The following is a 17,770-nucleotide window of genomic DNA, read 5'->3' on the forward strand; positions in this document are numbered from 1 at the left end:
ATTAGTGCTATGAACAATTATGTAATTAATACTTAGTTAAACTGTTCTGTTTGCTTTAACTTATATTTTCTTTCAAAACTATGTTTATATTACATTAACTATTATGAGATTATGCTGTAAAACATGATATCCTGATTAAGTTTTGTTAACTTATTTTTTATTCTTTTCAACTCTAATTGTCATGAAAAACTTTGGATATTGACACTTAAATCTTTTTCATTTTATTGATCGGTGAGTTGAAACAAAGCTTACGTTCAAGCTGAGTTTACTCACAATTTTAAGGCAGCAGGTGGAATTTAATTCATCTTGAAATGTTTTAAAATGAACTTTGCTTTTGAGAGTAACAGAAATAAAAGTGCTTGAAATAGAGCTGGGATTTATGTCCTGTCGTATTCTCTTCATCCCACAGCTATTCGCATCTGCATCTTTTAAAAAACATTGTGCATTTGATTAGATTTCTTTTATGTATCTGAAATAGCTGTTATAGCTGTTATAATTGTGATATGTTTCTTATTCCAACTGTTAACCATTTATTCCTTAGCACAAATGAATTCAAACTAAGAAAATATAGAAATACATTTTTCAGTATTTTTGCGAAGAGGTTTAAAGCATGATGCTAAATTTCTACAGACATAAAATACTATAGCCTTCAAATGCTTGCAGGAGGACATAAGCTTCTGTCTTTTGTCCTCAACACTGAAGGATTGCCACTCATTGTAGGAAAAGCAACGAAGGTCCAACTTTTCCCGTCTGCTATTGAAAATGATTATCATGTGAAGAGAATGGAGCATTCAGTGTTTGTGGTCATTAATCAGCCGTCAGTCCGCTTGTCCATTCCCACACATCACACTTGATAATGTCTTTAAAGGCACACACCCCTCTCTCTTCTCTGCAGCCAATTGCAAGTCATCTGGCTTTCTCCAGTTTTTCTGGATCAAATCAGTGGGCTCCAACTTTATATATGTTCGCACAAGCAAGCCATTTATTGAAAGTGTAGGGTCTTTTTGGTGAGCAGTGTTCATATGGGATTCAACATGTTCTGTGCTGTGACCTTCACAGGTCATCAATGGTCCTTCATATTCAGCATATGACCTGCAACGACCACTAGCATTATGGCCAGCAGCTGCATGCAGTGCCCTGGGTGAGCTCAGTTCACACAGGCCACCAGAATACAAACACATAAAGAATAAGATGCATTTATCACTGTGTGACAGCTTCATTTTCTTACAGTGTTTTTTTAAGTGTGTTCTATTCTCATAGACTTTTGAGGGTGGATTAAGCCCATTGAATACACTGAAAACAAATGTTATGTCCTCATATTGACATTTGGTGCACTGGTGGACTGATTGATGTAGTCCTCATTAACGTAACTGTTGCGTGGATTTCCCTGTATCTTTTTCCTTAATCCGAGACAAATTATTTATACAGAAATGTCACAGAGGCCAATTGAAACTGACCCAAGATTAGAAAGTGTCACAAGCTGTGCATTTGTCTCTGTGTAATCTGATGACGCTTCATTTTCACAGTTTTTTTTTATCAACTGGAACCAACACAAATAAAAAAAACCCTAAAGCATACATAGCATACAACTAATTTATTTAAGAAATAAAATATTTAGAACCAACACTATAAGAAAATCTGCAGAAATGTTGCTCCACTTTCCTACATTGTAGGAAAATGTCACTTGATTTTTCTTTGTGAAAGTTTCAAACTTAACGTATATGTTTAACACCTTCCTGTGCCAACAGGACATGTTTTAGAAAGTTCATCATCATGATATGTTCACAGAAAGCCTACACAATAAGACAAAGTCGTAAGTACATAAACCTCAATTTCCACACTGTTTACTGCTTGCTCTTCTTTTAGTAGCAAGCCTTCGGCTATTATTTGGGTGTGCTTTCATTCCTCCTCCACATTCGGCTCCTCTTTTATGCTGGACTTGGAGATGTGTGCTTGGCTCATACTGAATACTTGCTTTGGGGGCATCTGTTGCCTTATAGTCCTTCTAACATCTGCTGCTATTGCTCCCCATTCCCAGCATGCTGTGGGATATGGTTTCTCCCAAAGGTGGCCTTTGTATGCACCATTGTGAATTCGATCATTGTTTTCTACAGGCGGTTCCCACGATGCAGAGGAAGTTACTGCCATGCCTAGAGAGACACATTGCCACACTCCCCTAACTGTCTAAAGTAATCAACCTTCGTAAAAAGTGACTCAGCTTTTGAAAGTGTTACATGAAAAAGAGAGACAGTCCAATATTACAATCCATGACTCTAGTACATATGGTATGCATGCACACGTCAGTGAAATTCCATAGGATAGTGACAGAGAGGCAGAAACATATAGGATGCTGTCTACAGGTTTTTAATTGTGAGGTGGTGAACTTACATGTTATAGATGCAACTTGGTATCATGAGTAATGTATCATAAGAATTTGAGGCTTGTGGAATTTGTAAATTCTGTAATTAAATTGCATATCTTATGCATATTATATCTTATGAGCACAATATTCCACTGGTATTTAATTATTTATTTGCTCCGGTAAATTCTGAGCATCCCTATGATTGATATAGACCCAGAGTCACTTTTAAAGTCACAACTGAACACCACACCACAAGGTTGGATGAGTAGATGAATCAGATGTTAATAATAATATTTATAAACTGTTCTCTTCAATGCTACTAACTCTGGATCCTAAAGAGCAACATAGTATTATTATACTCATGTTGCACCTAAAGGTAGGCTGCATTTGGATCGCTGTTCTCAAATATGTAACAGCAATAAATAAACAATGAATGGAAATCTAGTGACGTTTCCACTTATCACTGCTGCTCAAAAATATTTGTTAATAGGGAATTCCTGTTCTCTTTTGTTTTCCTAGAAGTTTTTATTTGTTAAATATACATAACAGCAGAGTGATTTATTTATTTATTTAATTTTTTGCATATTCCAGCTTGTTAAGAAGTTGGGGTCAGAGCACAGGGTCGGCTTTGATATACCGCCCTGAGGTAGAGAGGGTTGAGGGCCTTGCTCAGGGGCCCAAAAGTGACCATGTCATGTTGCTGGGGCTTGAGCCTTAACCATTGAGCCACCACTGTTCTATTTACTATTTTCTAAGCATTAGAAAAATGATTTCATCATTTATTTTAGGTATTATATAAAAAGATTTGCTAGGAAAGATGTATTTCACTGTGTAGCAATTTGAGTAAATTCTATATTTATTCATGATTGTGTAAGTAATGCGTACTGAGCTAAATTAAAAACCTATAAATATCCTGAAAAGAATTAACTCAAGTACAATAACGATATACATTTTCATTACTTAAGATTTTCTAGTATCTATACTGTCTATGTAAACATAATAAAAGCTACAAAAATGCTTTTTAAAAATGCTAACAGCTGGTTATAATACAGCATGCTCAGGTTTCCTGATATGAAGATTTATAAAGTGTTTTCTCTCAGTTTTCAACACTAGACAGTTTAGAGAGACAACTGGAGAGGCTTTTGTGTTGAATTGTCTCACTGAATGGTTGTTACCTTTTTTATGAGTGGCAAGTGTCAGCCCGTACAAGTGTTTAGAAAACAAAGAGGAAACTGCCACTCTCACGGGTTTGAGGGTTTATTTTTGGAGAAGGACTTCCTTTAGTCCAGAGGTCTTTAGGTCACCCTTCAAGACTGAGAGAGTGATTGATGATCTCCAGGTCCTGAGGTGCATTGTCACCTTCTGGCTGGGTGGTCTGTCCTGAGTAGTGTCAAGGCACACAAAGTGAAAGGTCCTATAATATCCTCTGTACATGCCTGTCTTTTGCTTATTATTGAACATGCAATTGACGCATGGTGTTGACGTGTTCAGCCTAGCAAGTAGACCTAAAGATAATTTGAACAGTTTCATTGCTAATGACTGGTCCAGCAGTAATAACAATCTGTGACCATTTGGCTGAGTAATGTGCCAATGGATAAGACATATGCTGTGGCCAGGAGTCTTACTGTGTAGTGAATTAGAGACCCACATGTTTGGGGTGGTGAAATTCCTTTACACACATAAAAACTATGTAGTAAAAATGCAGCATAATACATAATGCAATATTACATATTAAAACATTTAATCAATATTAATTTTGGGGCCAGAACAACAGGCTTTCCAGCATCACAACACACAAAGCAAAATATCTATTCATGTGCATCAAACATAAGTACACTTATCATAGAAAGTAATTACTTGTGTCTTCTCTGGTAGTAGTATAAAAGAAGAATCCTGGGCTTGGAATTTTGGAAGTTCAAGTACTTTTCTACGGAAAAAGCACAAAAAAGCTGCAGCACATATTTAAAAAATACATCAAGCATTTAGCCACAATAAAACTCCAGGTAATCGAGACACTAAATCATGATTCCTAATTCTGTAACAAAGCTTGCTGTAATTTCCCTAAGTGGCATGAAAAGTCCAAAGATCTTATATCTGTGTCCGTTAAATAAATCGTTCCTCATATACAGTATCTTCAGAATTTAACTTGAGGTCTGATAAAATTACAGAAATACTGAGCATTATACTTTTTTTTAAAATAATGCAACATATTAATATGCAAAAGTAAATTTTGATTTTATAGGAACAAGTAACAATGTGTAGGACAGAATGGAAATAGATTGCCCTATAGACTTATGTACTATTCTAGAAAATTAATTAACTAAAAACTAATTAAATACTAACACTAACTGTTTTCTCTACAGCTATAGGTTTAGTAGTAACCCCTCTCATGTACCCTTCAAACCTACTGAAAGGTTTGTTTTGTTTACCAGTATATTACCAGACTTTTTTTTCTTTTAGAAAACCAGACAAACAGAGATGTTTGGCTCTGATTTGAGAAGCAGAGAAACAGTGCAAGCACAAGGGCACACAGCCCAGGCCAGCCTGCTCACCATCAGTCATGTTGGCTAGGGTGCACAGAGCCCAGGCACAGTGCCGCAGATAATGTAGAGATATCCTTAACCTTCTTAATGTAGTCTTTGCAATGTGGAAGAATAAAACTTTTCATTGAAGGGCGTGAATGTAACAGAGTATTTGGTTCTTTGGCATATATGTTAGTATCCAATCCAATAAATTGAGCTGCCATTTAGACAGCAATCAGTTTCCTGAAAAACAGGAAGTGTCTCCCAGATGCTCTGTTCATATGAGAAGCAGGGAGACAAATCCACTCTTTGGTTATGCTAAAGACTCAGCTGAAGGGTGCAAGGTTCAGTGAGTGTGGCTTTACCTTGCTCTAACACCATTCATTTCATTCCATTAAAGCCAAAACTGATTCTCAAACTTTTTTTTCCATTTTATTCTGCTTTTCATTTATCATAATCCATGAATGGTGCTTGAATATGTGAGTTTGAACCTGATAATCAAACATGCTCTGACAGCATCAGCATCACTGAATATTCTGAATATGAAACAACTGGTCCAACAGTTGCTTCTCTGAGATTATTAGGCATCAGGCACAGATGCTACAATAAAAAAAAATTCAATCAAAAATGGAGTGAAATAGAACCTAGGTTTTGATTTGTGGTGCACACTGATCTTATCTGAGAATAAATGTCACCCGAATAAAGCTGGCCATGGCAGTGAAGTGTGGTGACTACAGTTGGATGCAGCAGGTTGTGGGTAATGATTCTCACCTGCCTTTGATTATGGCCAGTCTACTTATATGTGCTTGGCTTGTTCTTGCAGTGAAAGTTTTGAGTCAGAAAGACAAAGCTTTTAGAGTCAGAGCGACAAAGTCCACAAATTATTTTAATCTGTTTGCTTTCTTTTCTTTTGGATTGAAATTTATAAGCCATGTTTTAGGTCGTGTGTGTTCTGGAGTTGGGACGACACAGACAGAGTTGAAAATACAGGACCCCCCCTGAAAGGGTCACTCTTATAGCCCTTCTCACTTTTTGGTCTATACATAGGTTTTAGATCTGGGTGTTCAGGCTGGCATGGACCTCCTGATAAGGTTGGAATCAAGGATGATTTGGGATGAGGAAACTTGTATTGAGTGTTCAATGCATCAGTGAAGTGGGATTTCTAATCTATGAGTAACCTTGTTTATTTTATTTTGAAAAGGTGACTGTATCTGCGGCTTAATTCCTAGCAAGCTTGTGGTGGAAGTATTTAGTGGCTAACCAGACCAGAGGTTGGTACAGGGGGTTCTATCCTTTGTTTCAATCAGCGTTTTCTTTCCAGTACTAGGCCACTCATTCAACCATTGAGGAACTTTCCCGCAATCTGTCTGGTTTGCAGTTCAGGGAAAATATTGAGCAAAATAGTTGCCACCATGTGGTAAAATGCAATAGAGTTTGATGAAACCATGAAAGAACTTTTTGGGCCTAATTCAAAAGATCTGTTTAGTGCAAAAACAAGACTTTTTATCCCCCAAACAACAACATAATGCTATGTGGCTGATGAATAACTTCTGGGATGAACCAATCAGAGCCAAGATCTTAAACAAAGCTCAAAAACAAGACTGCTTACCCAAAGAAAAGCAGACCCACATGGTGGTAGCAGCCTCATGCTATGTGGTTGATGAATTATCATCATAAGAATGACCAGCAGTGGCAGCACAATCACAGCCTTATTTGAGTGTTAAACACATATGAGACAATAACGTTTAATCAGAAGCCAGAAGAATTATGGTGGTCACATAAAGTAGATTAGATCTATAACAATGATGCCAGTCCATTTAAAGATATATTACAAAACAATAAAACCTTAAAATTTCAAACGAGAGAAAAAACATGACCCTTCTTTGGCCAGTCAAGAATCTATCTGCAACATGCTAAACTAGCTTCAGACAAACCAGGGTTAAGTGACATACACAGGTGAACAATAAATTACACTAATACAGCCATGAGGAAATAAAAGCATGCACAATTTTCCAGGTCTGGCAAAGTCTTTTAAGCTGAATTTATATTCTAAGACTGCACTAAAAAAAAAAGAAAAAAAGAAAAGACTGCACTGCACGAAAAGACTGCAAAGACTGCACTAAAATTTCTGACTTAATGTAAGGTATACAAAGGTTGCAAGAGTTTTTTTTGTTTTTTTTTTGATAAAATGGATCAAAATGGACCCATAAATAAAGACCATCACAAATACTTGAATTCTGCTTCAACTCCTTAAAAAGAAAAACTGTCTCTGTGTGTGCTTAAAAAATAATGAGGACCACAAACAACGATCTACAGTACTTCTGTTCATGAACATTCATTCATTTCATTCATTTTCTACCGCTTATCCGAAATTCTTGGGTCACGGGGAGCCTGTGCCTATCTCAGGCGTCATCGAGCATCAAGGCAGGATACACCCTGGACGGAGTGCCAACCCATCGCAGGGCACACACACACACACTCTCTCATTCACTCACACACTACGGACAATTTTCCAGAGATGCCAATCAACCTACCATGCATGTCTTTGGACCGGGGGAGGAAACCGGAGTACCCGGAGGAAACCCCAGAGGCACGGGGAGAACATGCAAACCCCCAACCCTGAATGTGTCAGGCGAACGTGTGAACCACTAAGCCACCGTGCCGACTGTTCACGAACAGCTTTAGGTAAAATGTCATTGATGTTACTGAGTTAACATCCAGGTTTGTCTTTTGTTAGTATCATTCTAGTCAGATAAGGAATGATCTTTTATCAGTAGGAATTCCAAGTTGAAGTGGCATTTTCTTTGGATTTCGCTTGTTGGAGGTGGACATTTACAAATTGTAAGCACCAATAGTTTATGCCATTGGCTCAGTGTGGTAGGGGACAACACCTCATCATCCTTCTTTCCTTACTCCCTAAGGGAAGACCTCGCAAAATCTCTCCTTTTTCAGGCTGCCATTCAAACATTTAAGACTTTGAAGGAATGCTTTACATCTGCTCTTGATCCACACTTCAATTCATTGCTAGATGTTGAGCTTGATACCTAGACTAATGAAGTTAGAACAGCATTGAAAGTCAAAGAAGCCCTCAAAATATCTATTCTGCTTAAAATATGCAGGAAATATGATCTAATAACAGGAGATTTTCATTTTACTTTCTACTAACAGTCTGGCTATATTTTTTTATAATTCAGGGTCATTGTAGATGATTCAGGCAGGACAGAGCACAGAATTAGATGACCATCCACTTTAATGTTATGTTACTTCTAATGTTAATGAGTTGCACATTTATTTGGTAGTTCTGTACCGACAGTTCAAACAAAGGTCTGCAGAGCAACGAACTACCTATTATTACTACAGACTGCTTTGTAACAGTCATTTTGCTGGTGTATAAATCCTATAATGAATAATATGCTGTAAAGACATATAATTGCCTATTTGAGAATTTAACTTGAGCTTCAAGAAAGAAGGATTCAAGAGTATTCAAAAGTGAAAAAAAATCTACTTCTAGATCATCAATGTGCTTGTTTGCATGGATCATTAGACTGGTTTCAACATTCGACAACATTAAACTAAAAAAAGATTTAATATGACAGCATGGACTGTATGGTCTAAAGTTTGTGAACACCTAATTAACATCAGCATGTTTGCTTTTTTTTTTAACATCCTCTTCCTCTTTATTATTATATGCTCTACTAATCAACCTCTACTTCTACCTTGCACTGGAGCAGGGCTGTGGGGATTTGTGCACATTTAGCCACAAGAGCATTTGTGAGATTTACATTTACAGCATTTAGCAGACGCCCTTATCCAGAGCGACTCACATTTATTTTATTTTTTTTATACAACTGAGCAATTGAGGGTTAAGGGCCTTGCTCAGGGGCCCAGCAGTGGCAGCTTGGTGGATGTGGGAATCGAACTCACAACTTTCCGATTGATAGTCCAACACCTTAACCACTAGGTTACCACATACCAGATCAGGCACTGATGTAGAGTGATGAGTCCTGAGGTCCAGTCAGTGTTCCAGTTCAGTGGGTTTGAGATCAAGGCTCTGTTCAGGTCACTGTAGTTCTTTCACTTCAACCTTAGCAAATCAAGTCTTTTTGGTTTCATTAAGCAAATTTGGAGCCATACCTTAGCCATTTTGAGCAAACTGAGCAGCCAGGAATGAAATAAGGACTGAGACTATTGACTAAAGAAAGAAAATTCCCAACAATATTTTATTACAGCACTTTTACTGTACATATGTATAATGTACTTGTACCGAATAATTCCTCACACCAGACTGAGTCATTTAGAAATATTTAATACAGGATTTATTTGGAAAAATATTAAGGTGATTTTCTTCATGAACAAGACGTATAAAACAATTCCCGTAAGTTTTAACAACACAATTAAATACATACACTGTTGGAAAACAGTCACTATGACCCGAAGTGCCTTATATACAATAAACAAATTTGCAAATTGTGAAAGAGATTAAATTATATCTGGGTTAACTTCACAAAAAAACCCAAACAATTGAACCACAAATAGCATTTAAATAAAAAAAAAATATTACAACTTAAAAAAAATCATATCAACAAATCATAACATAACATTTTTGATGGCGGTGTTTTTCCCTCCTGACCTGTGTAACGGGTCAGAGATAGACACTGCAGTCAGTGCATACTTATATGCAGTAATTATGTTTGAATGTTAAATACATTAAAAAAAAAAAAAAAAAAAAGCAACCCTCCATAGTGCAATGAGGTAAAAAATAATCCCTACAGGTAGTGCAACAAGTCCATCTGCCACATTCCTGGGAATAAACTTTGAGTGTGCGAGCCAGTATGGCTCAACATCCTTTTTCTGCAGTCACTGTGCTTACTTCAGTTGAGAACCAGCTCACTCTGAAATTCACCATGAACATAAGACCCACAGCAGCAGTCATAAGAAGGAAACCTTCCCTCTGGTTTGAGCAGCAAATACTGGAGTAAAACCTCCTGTAGAGCAAGACGAGCTACAGCTCTGTTGTGGCATTATACCTGCAAAATAGAGAAGATAAATTCAGTTTTCATGAAATTGCAAGAGTTCGTGCAAACTTATGTTAATTGGAGATAAACTCACCTCAGTTGCAATAATACATTCATCTTTTTCATCTGATATTACAAAGACGGACTGGTACTTTGTGTCTTTGCATGCAGATTCTGGACTTTTCTCTGATGTCTCACTGAAATTCAAAGATAAAACGATTAGGCATTTGAAAACCCAAATGACAAAAGACTCCGATCAAAAGAATTAGGGGTTTCTCTGATCATCTTTCAGGATTATTCACCTTTTTAAATGTTTTCTGTGTCTTTCTTCTGAGTCAGAGTCAAGACCCTCACATTTTACATCGTTTTTTTCCAAGTCCTCTTTTCCAAAGTCCTCCTGCTTAAGCTCATGAACAAGATTGTAATCCACTAATGAATAGCGGGACCGGTAAACTTTCTTTTCTCCACCCGTGGCATCGCTCTGAAAGTCCACCTTCTTGTTGGTATTCTTCACCTGCGTAGTGCCTATAATGCTGACGGTCAGATCCTTCTCTCGACTGCAATTGTTTGTCAGGTTGTTCATGGTCTCACTTTCAATGTGACTATCGGCATGCTGGTTTCTCTGCTGCAGTTTTATGCGGATGTAGACAACCAGAACAGCACACCCAAGCAGGAGCAGGAGCACCAAAATAATACCAGCACAGACTGCTGTCCATGGAAATTCGTTATCCTCCTCATCGTCAGAGTACCTCTTATCGGCTTCCTCTACAACAGGCAGTCCTTGAGGGTTTTCAGGGAGCAAGAACTGGCAGTTACGTCCTCCGTACCCAGGAATGCAGGCACACACATAGCGATTATCTCTTTCATGACATGTAGCTCCATTATGGCAAGGGTTATGTGCACACTTGTTGAAAGGCAGACTGCAGTTCTTGCCAGTGTATCCAGGTGGGCAGGTACAGATGTAGTCGTTGATTCCATCTTGGCATGTTCCTCCGTTCTTACAGGGGTAGGCAGCACACTCATCAATATTGTCATCACAATGTGTGCCTGTAAAACCCTCTGGACATTGACAGAGATAGGAGTCCACAAGGTCTAGACACTGAGCACCTGAGAAAGATTTGAAAAGTCAAGAATTAGATAAACTAATCATCAAATGTCCAAAACTGAAAAAAAAAAAAAATTCAAATCAAGTGTAGTATTACTTTACCATTTGAGCATGGATTTGAACTACAATGATCAATCTTCTTTTCGCAGTTAAAGCCAGCATAGCCTGTGGGACACTGACAGAAGTATCCTCCGTCGGGATTGTCGGCACACCGTCCACCATTAAAGCAGGGTCCATCAGCACAAGTCATGGCACTCAGCTCACAGTTTCTTCCATAGAAGCCAGGAGGACAGGCACAGCTATATGTATTCTCAAGATCCTGTGAAACAAAAAGATTTATAAGGAAAAGGTGTTTAGGGAAATGTGGTTTCAATTTTGAAAAGCTTAGTGGCTTAGTGCCAAATTGTCTTTTTGGACAAAACCCAAATATATCACCCAGAGCACAATAATACTTACAGTGCAGCTTCCTCCATTTCTGCAGGGGCTCTCAGAGCACTCATTAACCTCAATCTCACAGCTTGCCCCAGTGAAACCAGGCTTACAGGTACAGGTGTAGCTGCCTTGACCAGTGTTAGTGCAAGTGGCTCCATTCTGGCACGGTTTGTGGTGTGTGCAGTAATTAAGATCTGAAACACAATACAAAAGATATTACTCCTTCAGTTCCATATTCAGCCAAAGGTACCTGGTACCTCATGATGCTGATGCATAAATGCTGTTTTGAAAACATTTTTAAACAAGATTAACCTTGGTTGCAGAAGAGGCCACCCCATCCCTCTTGACAGTTGCACTGCCATGGCTGCTGGCAGGTACCATGTAAGCAGCCAGGATAGCGGATACAGTCATCACAGTACTTTCCACTGAAGCCTACCCTGCATCTGAAGCAACAAACAAGATAAGAATTCATACTCTTATAAGAAAACAAAGTCTTTTTTCCCCCATAAAACCCTTGTACTCACTTGCATTCACCAGGTTTGTCACAAAATCCATGCTCCTCGTCACACCCTGGGAGACAGATTGCTATAGAGAAAAGAAAATTGATACATTAATTATAGCAAATAACATATTTAAAACAAATATTCAGGCACATCTGCCAACCATTTTCCAAATTCAGTCATTCTTTCTGATCTTCTCTGAGCCTAATGTGTAGGTGTCTAGAAAAACATGCTCCTGTCATCACCCTGGGAAAAAGACCCTGCTTAACACACTCACACTCATACAAAAGATTTACAAACAAAAGCCTCCTTTTCTTCTACCGGTGGGTCAGAAGTTCCTTTTTCACTTTGTTCATACAGCCCCCTCCCCATAATGTCCCAGAGATAAGGGTGGACAGCTGGTGGACACGCTGATACTGCAGGACAGCTGCTGTATTGTCTTCTCTCACTCAGCAGCTGCCTGCTACTAACAATACATAGACACACTGAGCCAATCAGCGGTGAGCGCTCTGCCAATCAGCCAATCAGGTGAATACTTTAGTCTACGGTACGCGTGCCATTATTTATCTAACGGCTCTGTTTTGATTCACTAGAACACGTGATATAAGGAGCACTTCCGCATAGAGGTAAATAGTTTCATGCGAGATTTGATCACAATATCGTGTATTAACCTTTGTGGAATGGTTACAATTGTGTTATCACGTGACTAATTAGTGCTCTCAGGTATAATACGTACGCTCTGTGCAGTATTGTCCTTTCCATCCGGAATTACAGATGATCTCCCCGCGCTCTCCGCACGTGAAGTGACCGAAGGTGTCGTCTCGCGGACGGCAAAACACCGAGCATCCTTCTCCATAGTAATGCTCATCACACACAAATCTGTACGAGTACTTCAACTCTGTTCTCCCAGACACTTGTAGATCTTGAGACCATTCTTCACCAACTGTCAAGTGCCTCTGGGTGGTCATACGGCTGATCAAACGCTCTGGGTTTTCTTTAACACAAAATGTGCCATTAATTCTCCCATCCAGTTAAGAGAAAATAAATAGATATTGTTTTTAAACTTTATTTATTTGTAATTTATTTTATTTTTTGTCTTACCGGTTGATAAATCCTCAGCAGAATCTGTATGCAGAGCCTCAATAATTAGTGAAAACGTCCCCTATAAGAGGTGAGAAAGGAGAAAAAAACGTCAAGGTTGTGGTTATGAACACATTCTTACAGTCGGAATCCTGATGTCTATAAACAAAGAGGAGAATAAATGGAGGTGTGATTACTCTGCCTTTTTCCACAGGTTCACACCTCCTTATCTGCAGTAAAATGAAAGGAAATTCACACTGAGCTGACTATAATATACCATCCCTAGGGGTGTTAAATGTACATGCGTTCAGCACTACCACTAGTGTAAATTAGACCACTAGGGATGCTTAGTCACCTTTGTGCTATTAAGCATCCAAAGAAGAATACAAAGCAATTCCATTCAAATCTGTATCTACTCACCGGCCAGGTAAATCCAAAAGGGAAACGGATTGGGTTGGTGAAGGTGCTTTCTGAAACTAGCTCAGGAACTTGGAATGAGTTTGACCCGAGAACAGGGGTGATAATTCCTCCATACGTGCACGGAGGCTCCGGGGACACGTTCGCCTGGTAATGCTTCAGGCAGATCTTAAAAAAGGTTTTGCATTCACACTGTTGAATCCCTGGTGAGGATCCTCCTTTACAGCAGTTACTGTTGGCTGTTATTCCTTTCTTATTAAGAAACTCTTGTAGATTCAACTCAAAAACCCCAGAGCATAAAATCTGAAAAAGAAAAAAAATACAGTTAATGATTCAAATATTTAAGGATGTACTTTGGGCTCTTTGGTGTTTTAGCGGGACCAAACAAAAGACACACAGTTTTCATTACCTGGCTTAGCATGGCACAGAGGATGGCAGCTATCACAAGTCGCCCCATGGTGGTGAAGATCTTCTACGAGATGTTACACGTCCACGGGTCGGTTTGCTCAAGAAGTCATGTAAACTACAACTAACTCAATATGAAGAAGTGAAATCTTCGGTAAAAACGTTGATGCACTTTTTTATCTTCTTTTGCAGGTCATGTCTTGCACAAACAGACAAGTAAATCCCAAATGTCACAGAAAAATGAGCGATAACTCCAAGTTGTCAATCGTCCGGTTAACTTGCACTTTCCAAATAAGATGCAGCAGGCAGAGACTGTGCTGTTTACTTTGCGCTGATATGATTTGTACGGGTCCAGTTGCTTTTACTCCGACGCTCTTGATTCCATTGGAGAGAGAGAGTGTGTGTGTGAGTATCTGAGGTCCCAGTCCGCCTGCTGCCTGTTATATACACAGTGCGCCTTCTAGGGTAATGAGATGCAAATCAGAGCTACTCCCCAATCTGGCCCGAGTTGTCACAAAGGGACACTTTTCCTCCCCATCCACCCCCCCTTCACACACACACACACACACACACACACACACACACACACACACACACACACACACACACACACACACACACACACACCCAAAGATCGACAAATGGTCACTGAGCTGTAAAATGTGCAACCTTTCCCCACTGCAAAAAGGAGTGGGGGGGAAATCTCATTTACATAAAGTAAAAAAATTCAACCCCAAGAATCCTACACATCCGGACACAAACATTTACATCACACAAACATTACATCACATATCCATGTGGAAATTGCTCAGCCTTTATTAAAAGCTTTCAGAGTTCAAAGATTTCAAATTAAACACATTAAATTCCTTCCCCAATAATACCACATTCTCTAAATGTGAAATTTCACCATTGATCATTTGATTAAGTATAATACTTTACTTAAGTAGAATTGGAGTTGGTCAGTAGATGCTGAACCCACGATTTGTCTTGATTATTATTTCATTGGTCATTTTAAGAGGTTAAACAATATCCTAGTTTGAAGGCTCTGAACTTTTTCGTTTTAGACCTGTTTGTAAAACTTGATCAAGTATTTTTTAAAGTAAGTGTGTGTGTGTGTGTGTGTGTGTGTGTGTGTGTGTGTGTGTGTGTGTGTGTGTGTGTGTGTGTGTGTGTGTGTGTGTGTGTGTGTGTGTGTGTGTTCAGTACTAACTAACTAACTAACTTTAGATAGACCTTTAGATGTAACCTTGGCTACACAGGGAACTTTACATACAGTTCTATTTGTCTCAGGTGCTCACATTATAGTTGCCCTAAAGTTTATATTTTAACTTCTTGTATGTCTAAGCTGGGCAGTAAAGCATAGCGGGTGTGTGTCGCTCGCGTGGCTGTCATTAAAGCACTTTGTTATTGTGTGAGGGAAGAATAAGTTTGTTCTTTGTGCTCTCAGCTGTATGGTAATGCGGTCAGCACCTGCTCCCATCACAATGTAGTTTGGAGAGAGAGAGAGAGAGAGAGAGAGAGAGAGAGAGAGAGAGAGAGAGAGAGAGAGAGAGAGAGAGACCAAAAACATCGCCTAAATAACTGTCGCCTTTTATGTAAGTGTATTCTCTTTATCTCAACAACAACAACAACAACAAAATAGAACACGTTCATTTCTCTGTGATTAGGAAATTACACAACAGTCCTAGTCGTCCGCCGATTTGCGCATGCCCAAGCGTGTGTGTGTGTGTGTGTGTGTGTGTGTGTGTGTGTGTGTGTGTGTGTGTGTGTGTGTGTGTGTGTGTGTGTGTGTGTGCGAGGGTGGTCTTCATTAGGGCGTTAATTGAAACGACTGGCCGTTTTTATACTGCAGGAATGCAGCTGCATTTGAATATTTTTTTAATGGAACCGTCAGTGATGTAGCAGCTCGGGACTGTTAGGTGTAGATGCATAAACCTCTTTGTAGAATTATTATTATTATTAGGAAGGTGGAGGAAAAGACAATTTGAAGTTTATTATAGAATGTAAATTGACAATAGTTGAATTAAGAGTTAAGAGTAAGAATTGGTATTAAGAGTTATTTTGGAAATGGATCTATAAATCTGATCTTAGTATTAAATTTAAACTTGCATTTCACACCAACTTCTCTAACATTATAGTCCACAGATGTCAAACCAAACGTTCTCCACCATGCCTTCAAAAATGACGAAGCTTTCTATTTAGAATGAATGAATCTCTCCATCTTCCAGCTGACCAGTGAAAACATCCCTAACCATCTCTCATCACATCACAGTAGACAATTCTTTATCCGGACGTAGCACACATTTCACGATTACCACAGCAAAGCGGAACTGAAAGGCAAAGTGAAACCTCTTGGATTTATGCCCACTTCGTTTATTCTTTTCAAGAATAATTTATGCCACGCGATTCTGTCTTGGTTAAATCAAGCATAAAGCCCCTCTCCTTTCTCCCCTTCTCCCTCCTTTCTGGAGCTGGACTATGGAGAGACTGTTTAACTTAAGTGTTTCTATAGGGGGCTGTTGTACTTTAACTCCTGCCCACCAGTAGCTGTGCTGAACAAAGCCCGGGACTCGAGGTTCTACTATTCATCTTTTCTCTGCGCTTTAATTTTCATTGATTTTGAATACAAGGGGAGCCTTTTGGGGATTCTCTCTGAAGGCCACGACACGCCTTTAGACGCGCTCAGCACCACCACCCTCTCCATTCCCCTCCACCCCCAAGCCAACCATCTGCTCCCAACCAAATGGCGTGTTTTTCCCCTTCTTTTTTTCCCCCACATTTCAACTGCATGTCTCCACTGTTCCTCCGCACAGCACAGTCTTCCTCTAACCTGCACTGAAACTCATGGCAAAAAAGCCACAAGTGAATGGCAGGCCACTGGCCATATGGTTAGGGGAGCTGAAAGCGCGTAAAAGTGCCCCGTGGGAAATCCAACGTGCTATAACATAGATAGGGGTATGACTTCAAGGGTAAATATTTTGCCTATGGATCAGTCCTATGATTTTTGCTTTTTTTTTCTTTCTCCTGACATTTCAGGAGAAAGAAAAAAAACGCAAAAATCATATTCATCTTATCAAACACGTCCCTGATAATACTGTCACCGACTAGTATCTGTTACATGCATAGCGCACGATTCCTTTATCTAAACCAAACACACACAAATGAGTTCTGTGGCCTATTGATGTTTTATTTGAGAGAGAGAGAGAGGAAAAAAAAAAAAAAAACAAGCTGCAGCAACGTGACGCGGTAGAAGTCGCGCGCCGATTACAATGACAAAGGCGCAGTCGCGTGGCCCGAGCCTGCGCATATGATTGATAAGAAGCAACACGGAGGATGAAAACATCCAGCATCCAGGTCCAGCTAATGGCAAACGACCATCTGTGGTCTCCTTGTGTTTTCTCTTTGTATACTAACAGTCCAGCCACGAGATTAACAGATTACTACTGACTCCAGGCAGGTCTTTGTAGTTTAAGTCTTATTAATTTTGCCAGCTGCTGCAAACTAGCAGGTAGTCCTCGCAATGCGTGTGTGTGTGTGTGTGTGTGTGTGTGTGTGTGTGTGTGTGTGTGTGTGTGTGTGTGTGTGTGTGTGTGTGTGTGTGTGTGTACGCGCGCGCGTGCGGGTTAGATTCTTCGGTTGAGTTGAGTCGCGTGCCGATGCCCCTTAGAGAACATCTGCCCCTTTTCCCCAGGGTGGTTTTGTTCATTTGAGAAACTTCAAATGAAAGAGGGGGGAAAAAATCAATAACCTAAAAACTGCACTTTATATGTAGTTATAGGCAGTGATATAAATTAGTAGCAATATTATTGATGGACGTGCTCAGTACTTTATCATAATAGGAAACTGTAAAAATGAAGAATGTAATCAAGCTCAGAAGTTGTGCTTTTTGTAGTTATTCTTTAAGAAAAATGTAGTAGTGGTTGCAATTGATG

At 39.3% G+C, this 17,770-nt stretch overlaps 1 protein-coding gene across 1 annotated transcript; it reads right to left on the reverse strand.

Annotated features, from left to right (window-relative positions):
* Positions 1-9,169: 9,169 nt before the first annotated feature.
* dld (deltaD) lies at positions 9,170-14,347 on the reverse strand. Its single transcript, XM_027150081.2, has 11 exons — positions 13,843-14,347; positions 13,437-13,736; positions 13,038-13,098; positions 12,673-12,930; positions 11,961-12,021; positions 11,749-11,879; positions 11,461-11,630; positions 11,107-11,323; positions 10,202-11,006; positions 9,994-10,096; positions 9,170-9,911 (listed from the first exon to the last, which is right to left on the reverse strand). Exons 1-11 carry the CDS (start codon positions 13,888-13,890, stop codon positions 9,906-9,908), a joined length of 2,160 nt encoding a protein of 719 aa, XP_027005882.2. The 5' UTR covers positions 13,891-14,347; the 3' UTR covers positions 9,170-9,905.
* Between the last annotated feature and the right edge of the window lie 3,423 nt (positions 14,348-17,770).

Source organism: Tachysurus fulvidraco, chromosome 4 (assembly GCF_022655615.1).
Source record: "Tachysurus fulvidraco isolate hzauxx_2018 chromosome 4, HZAU_PFXX_2.0, whole genome shotgun sequence".
Lineage (NCBI taxonomy): Eukaryota > Metazoa > Chordata > Actinopteri > Siluriformes > Bagridae > Tachysurus > Tachysurus fulvidraco.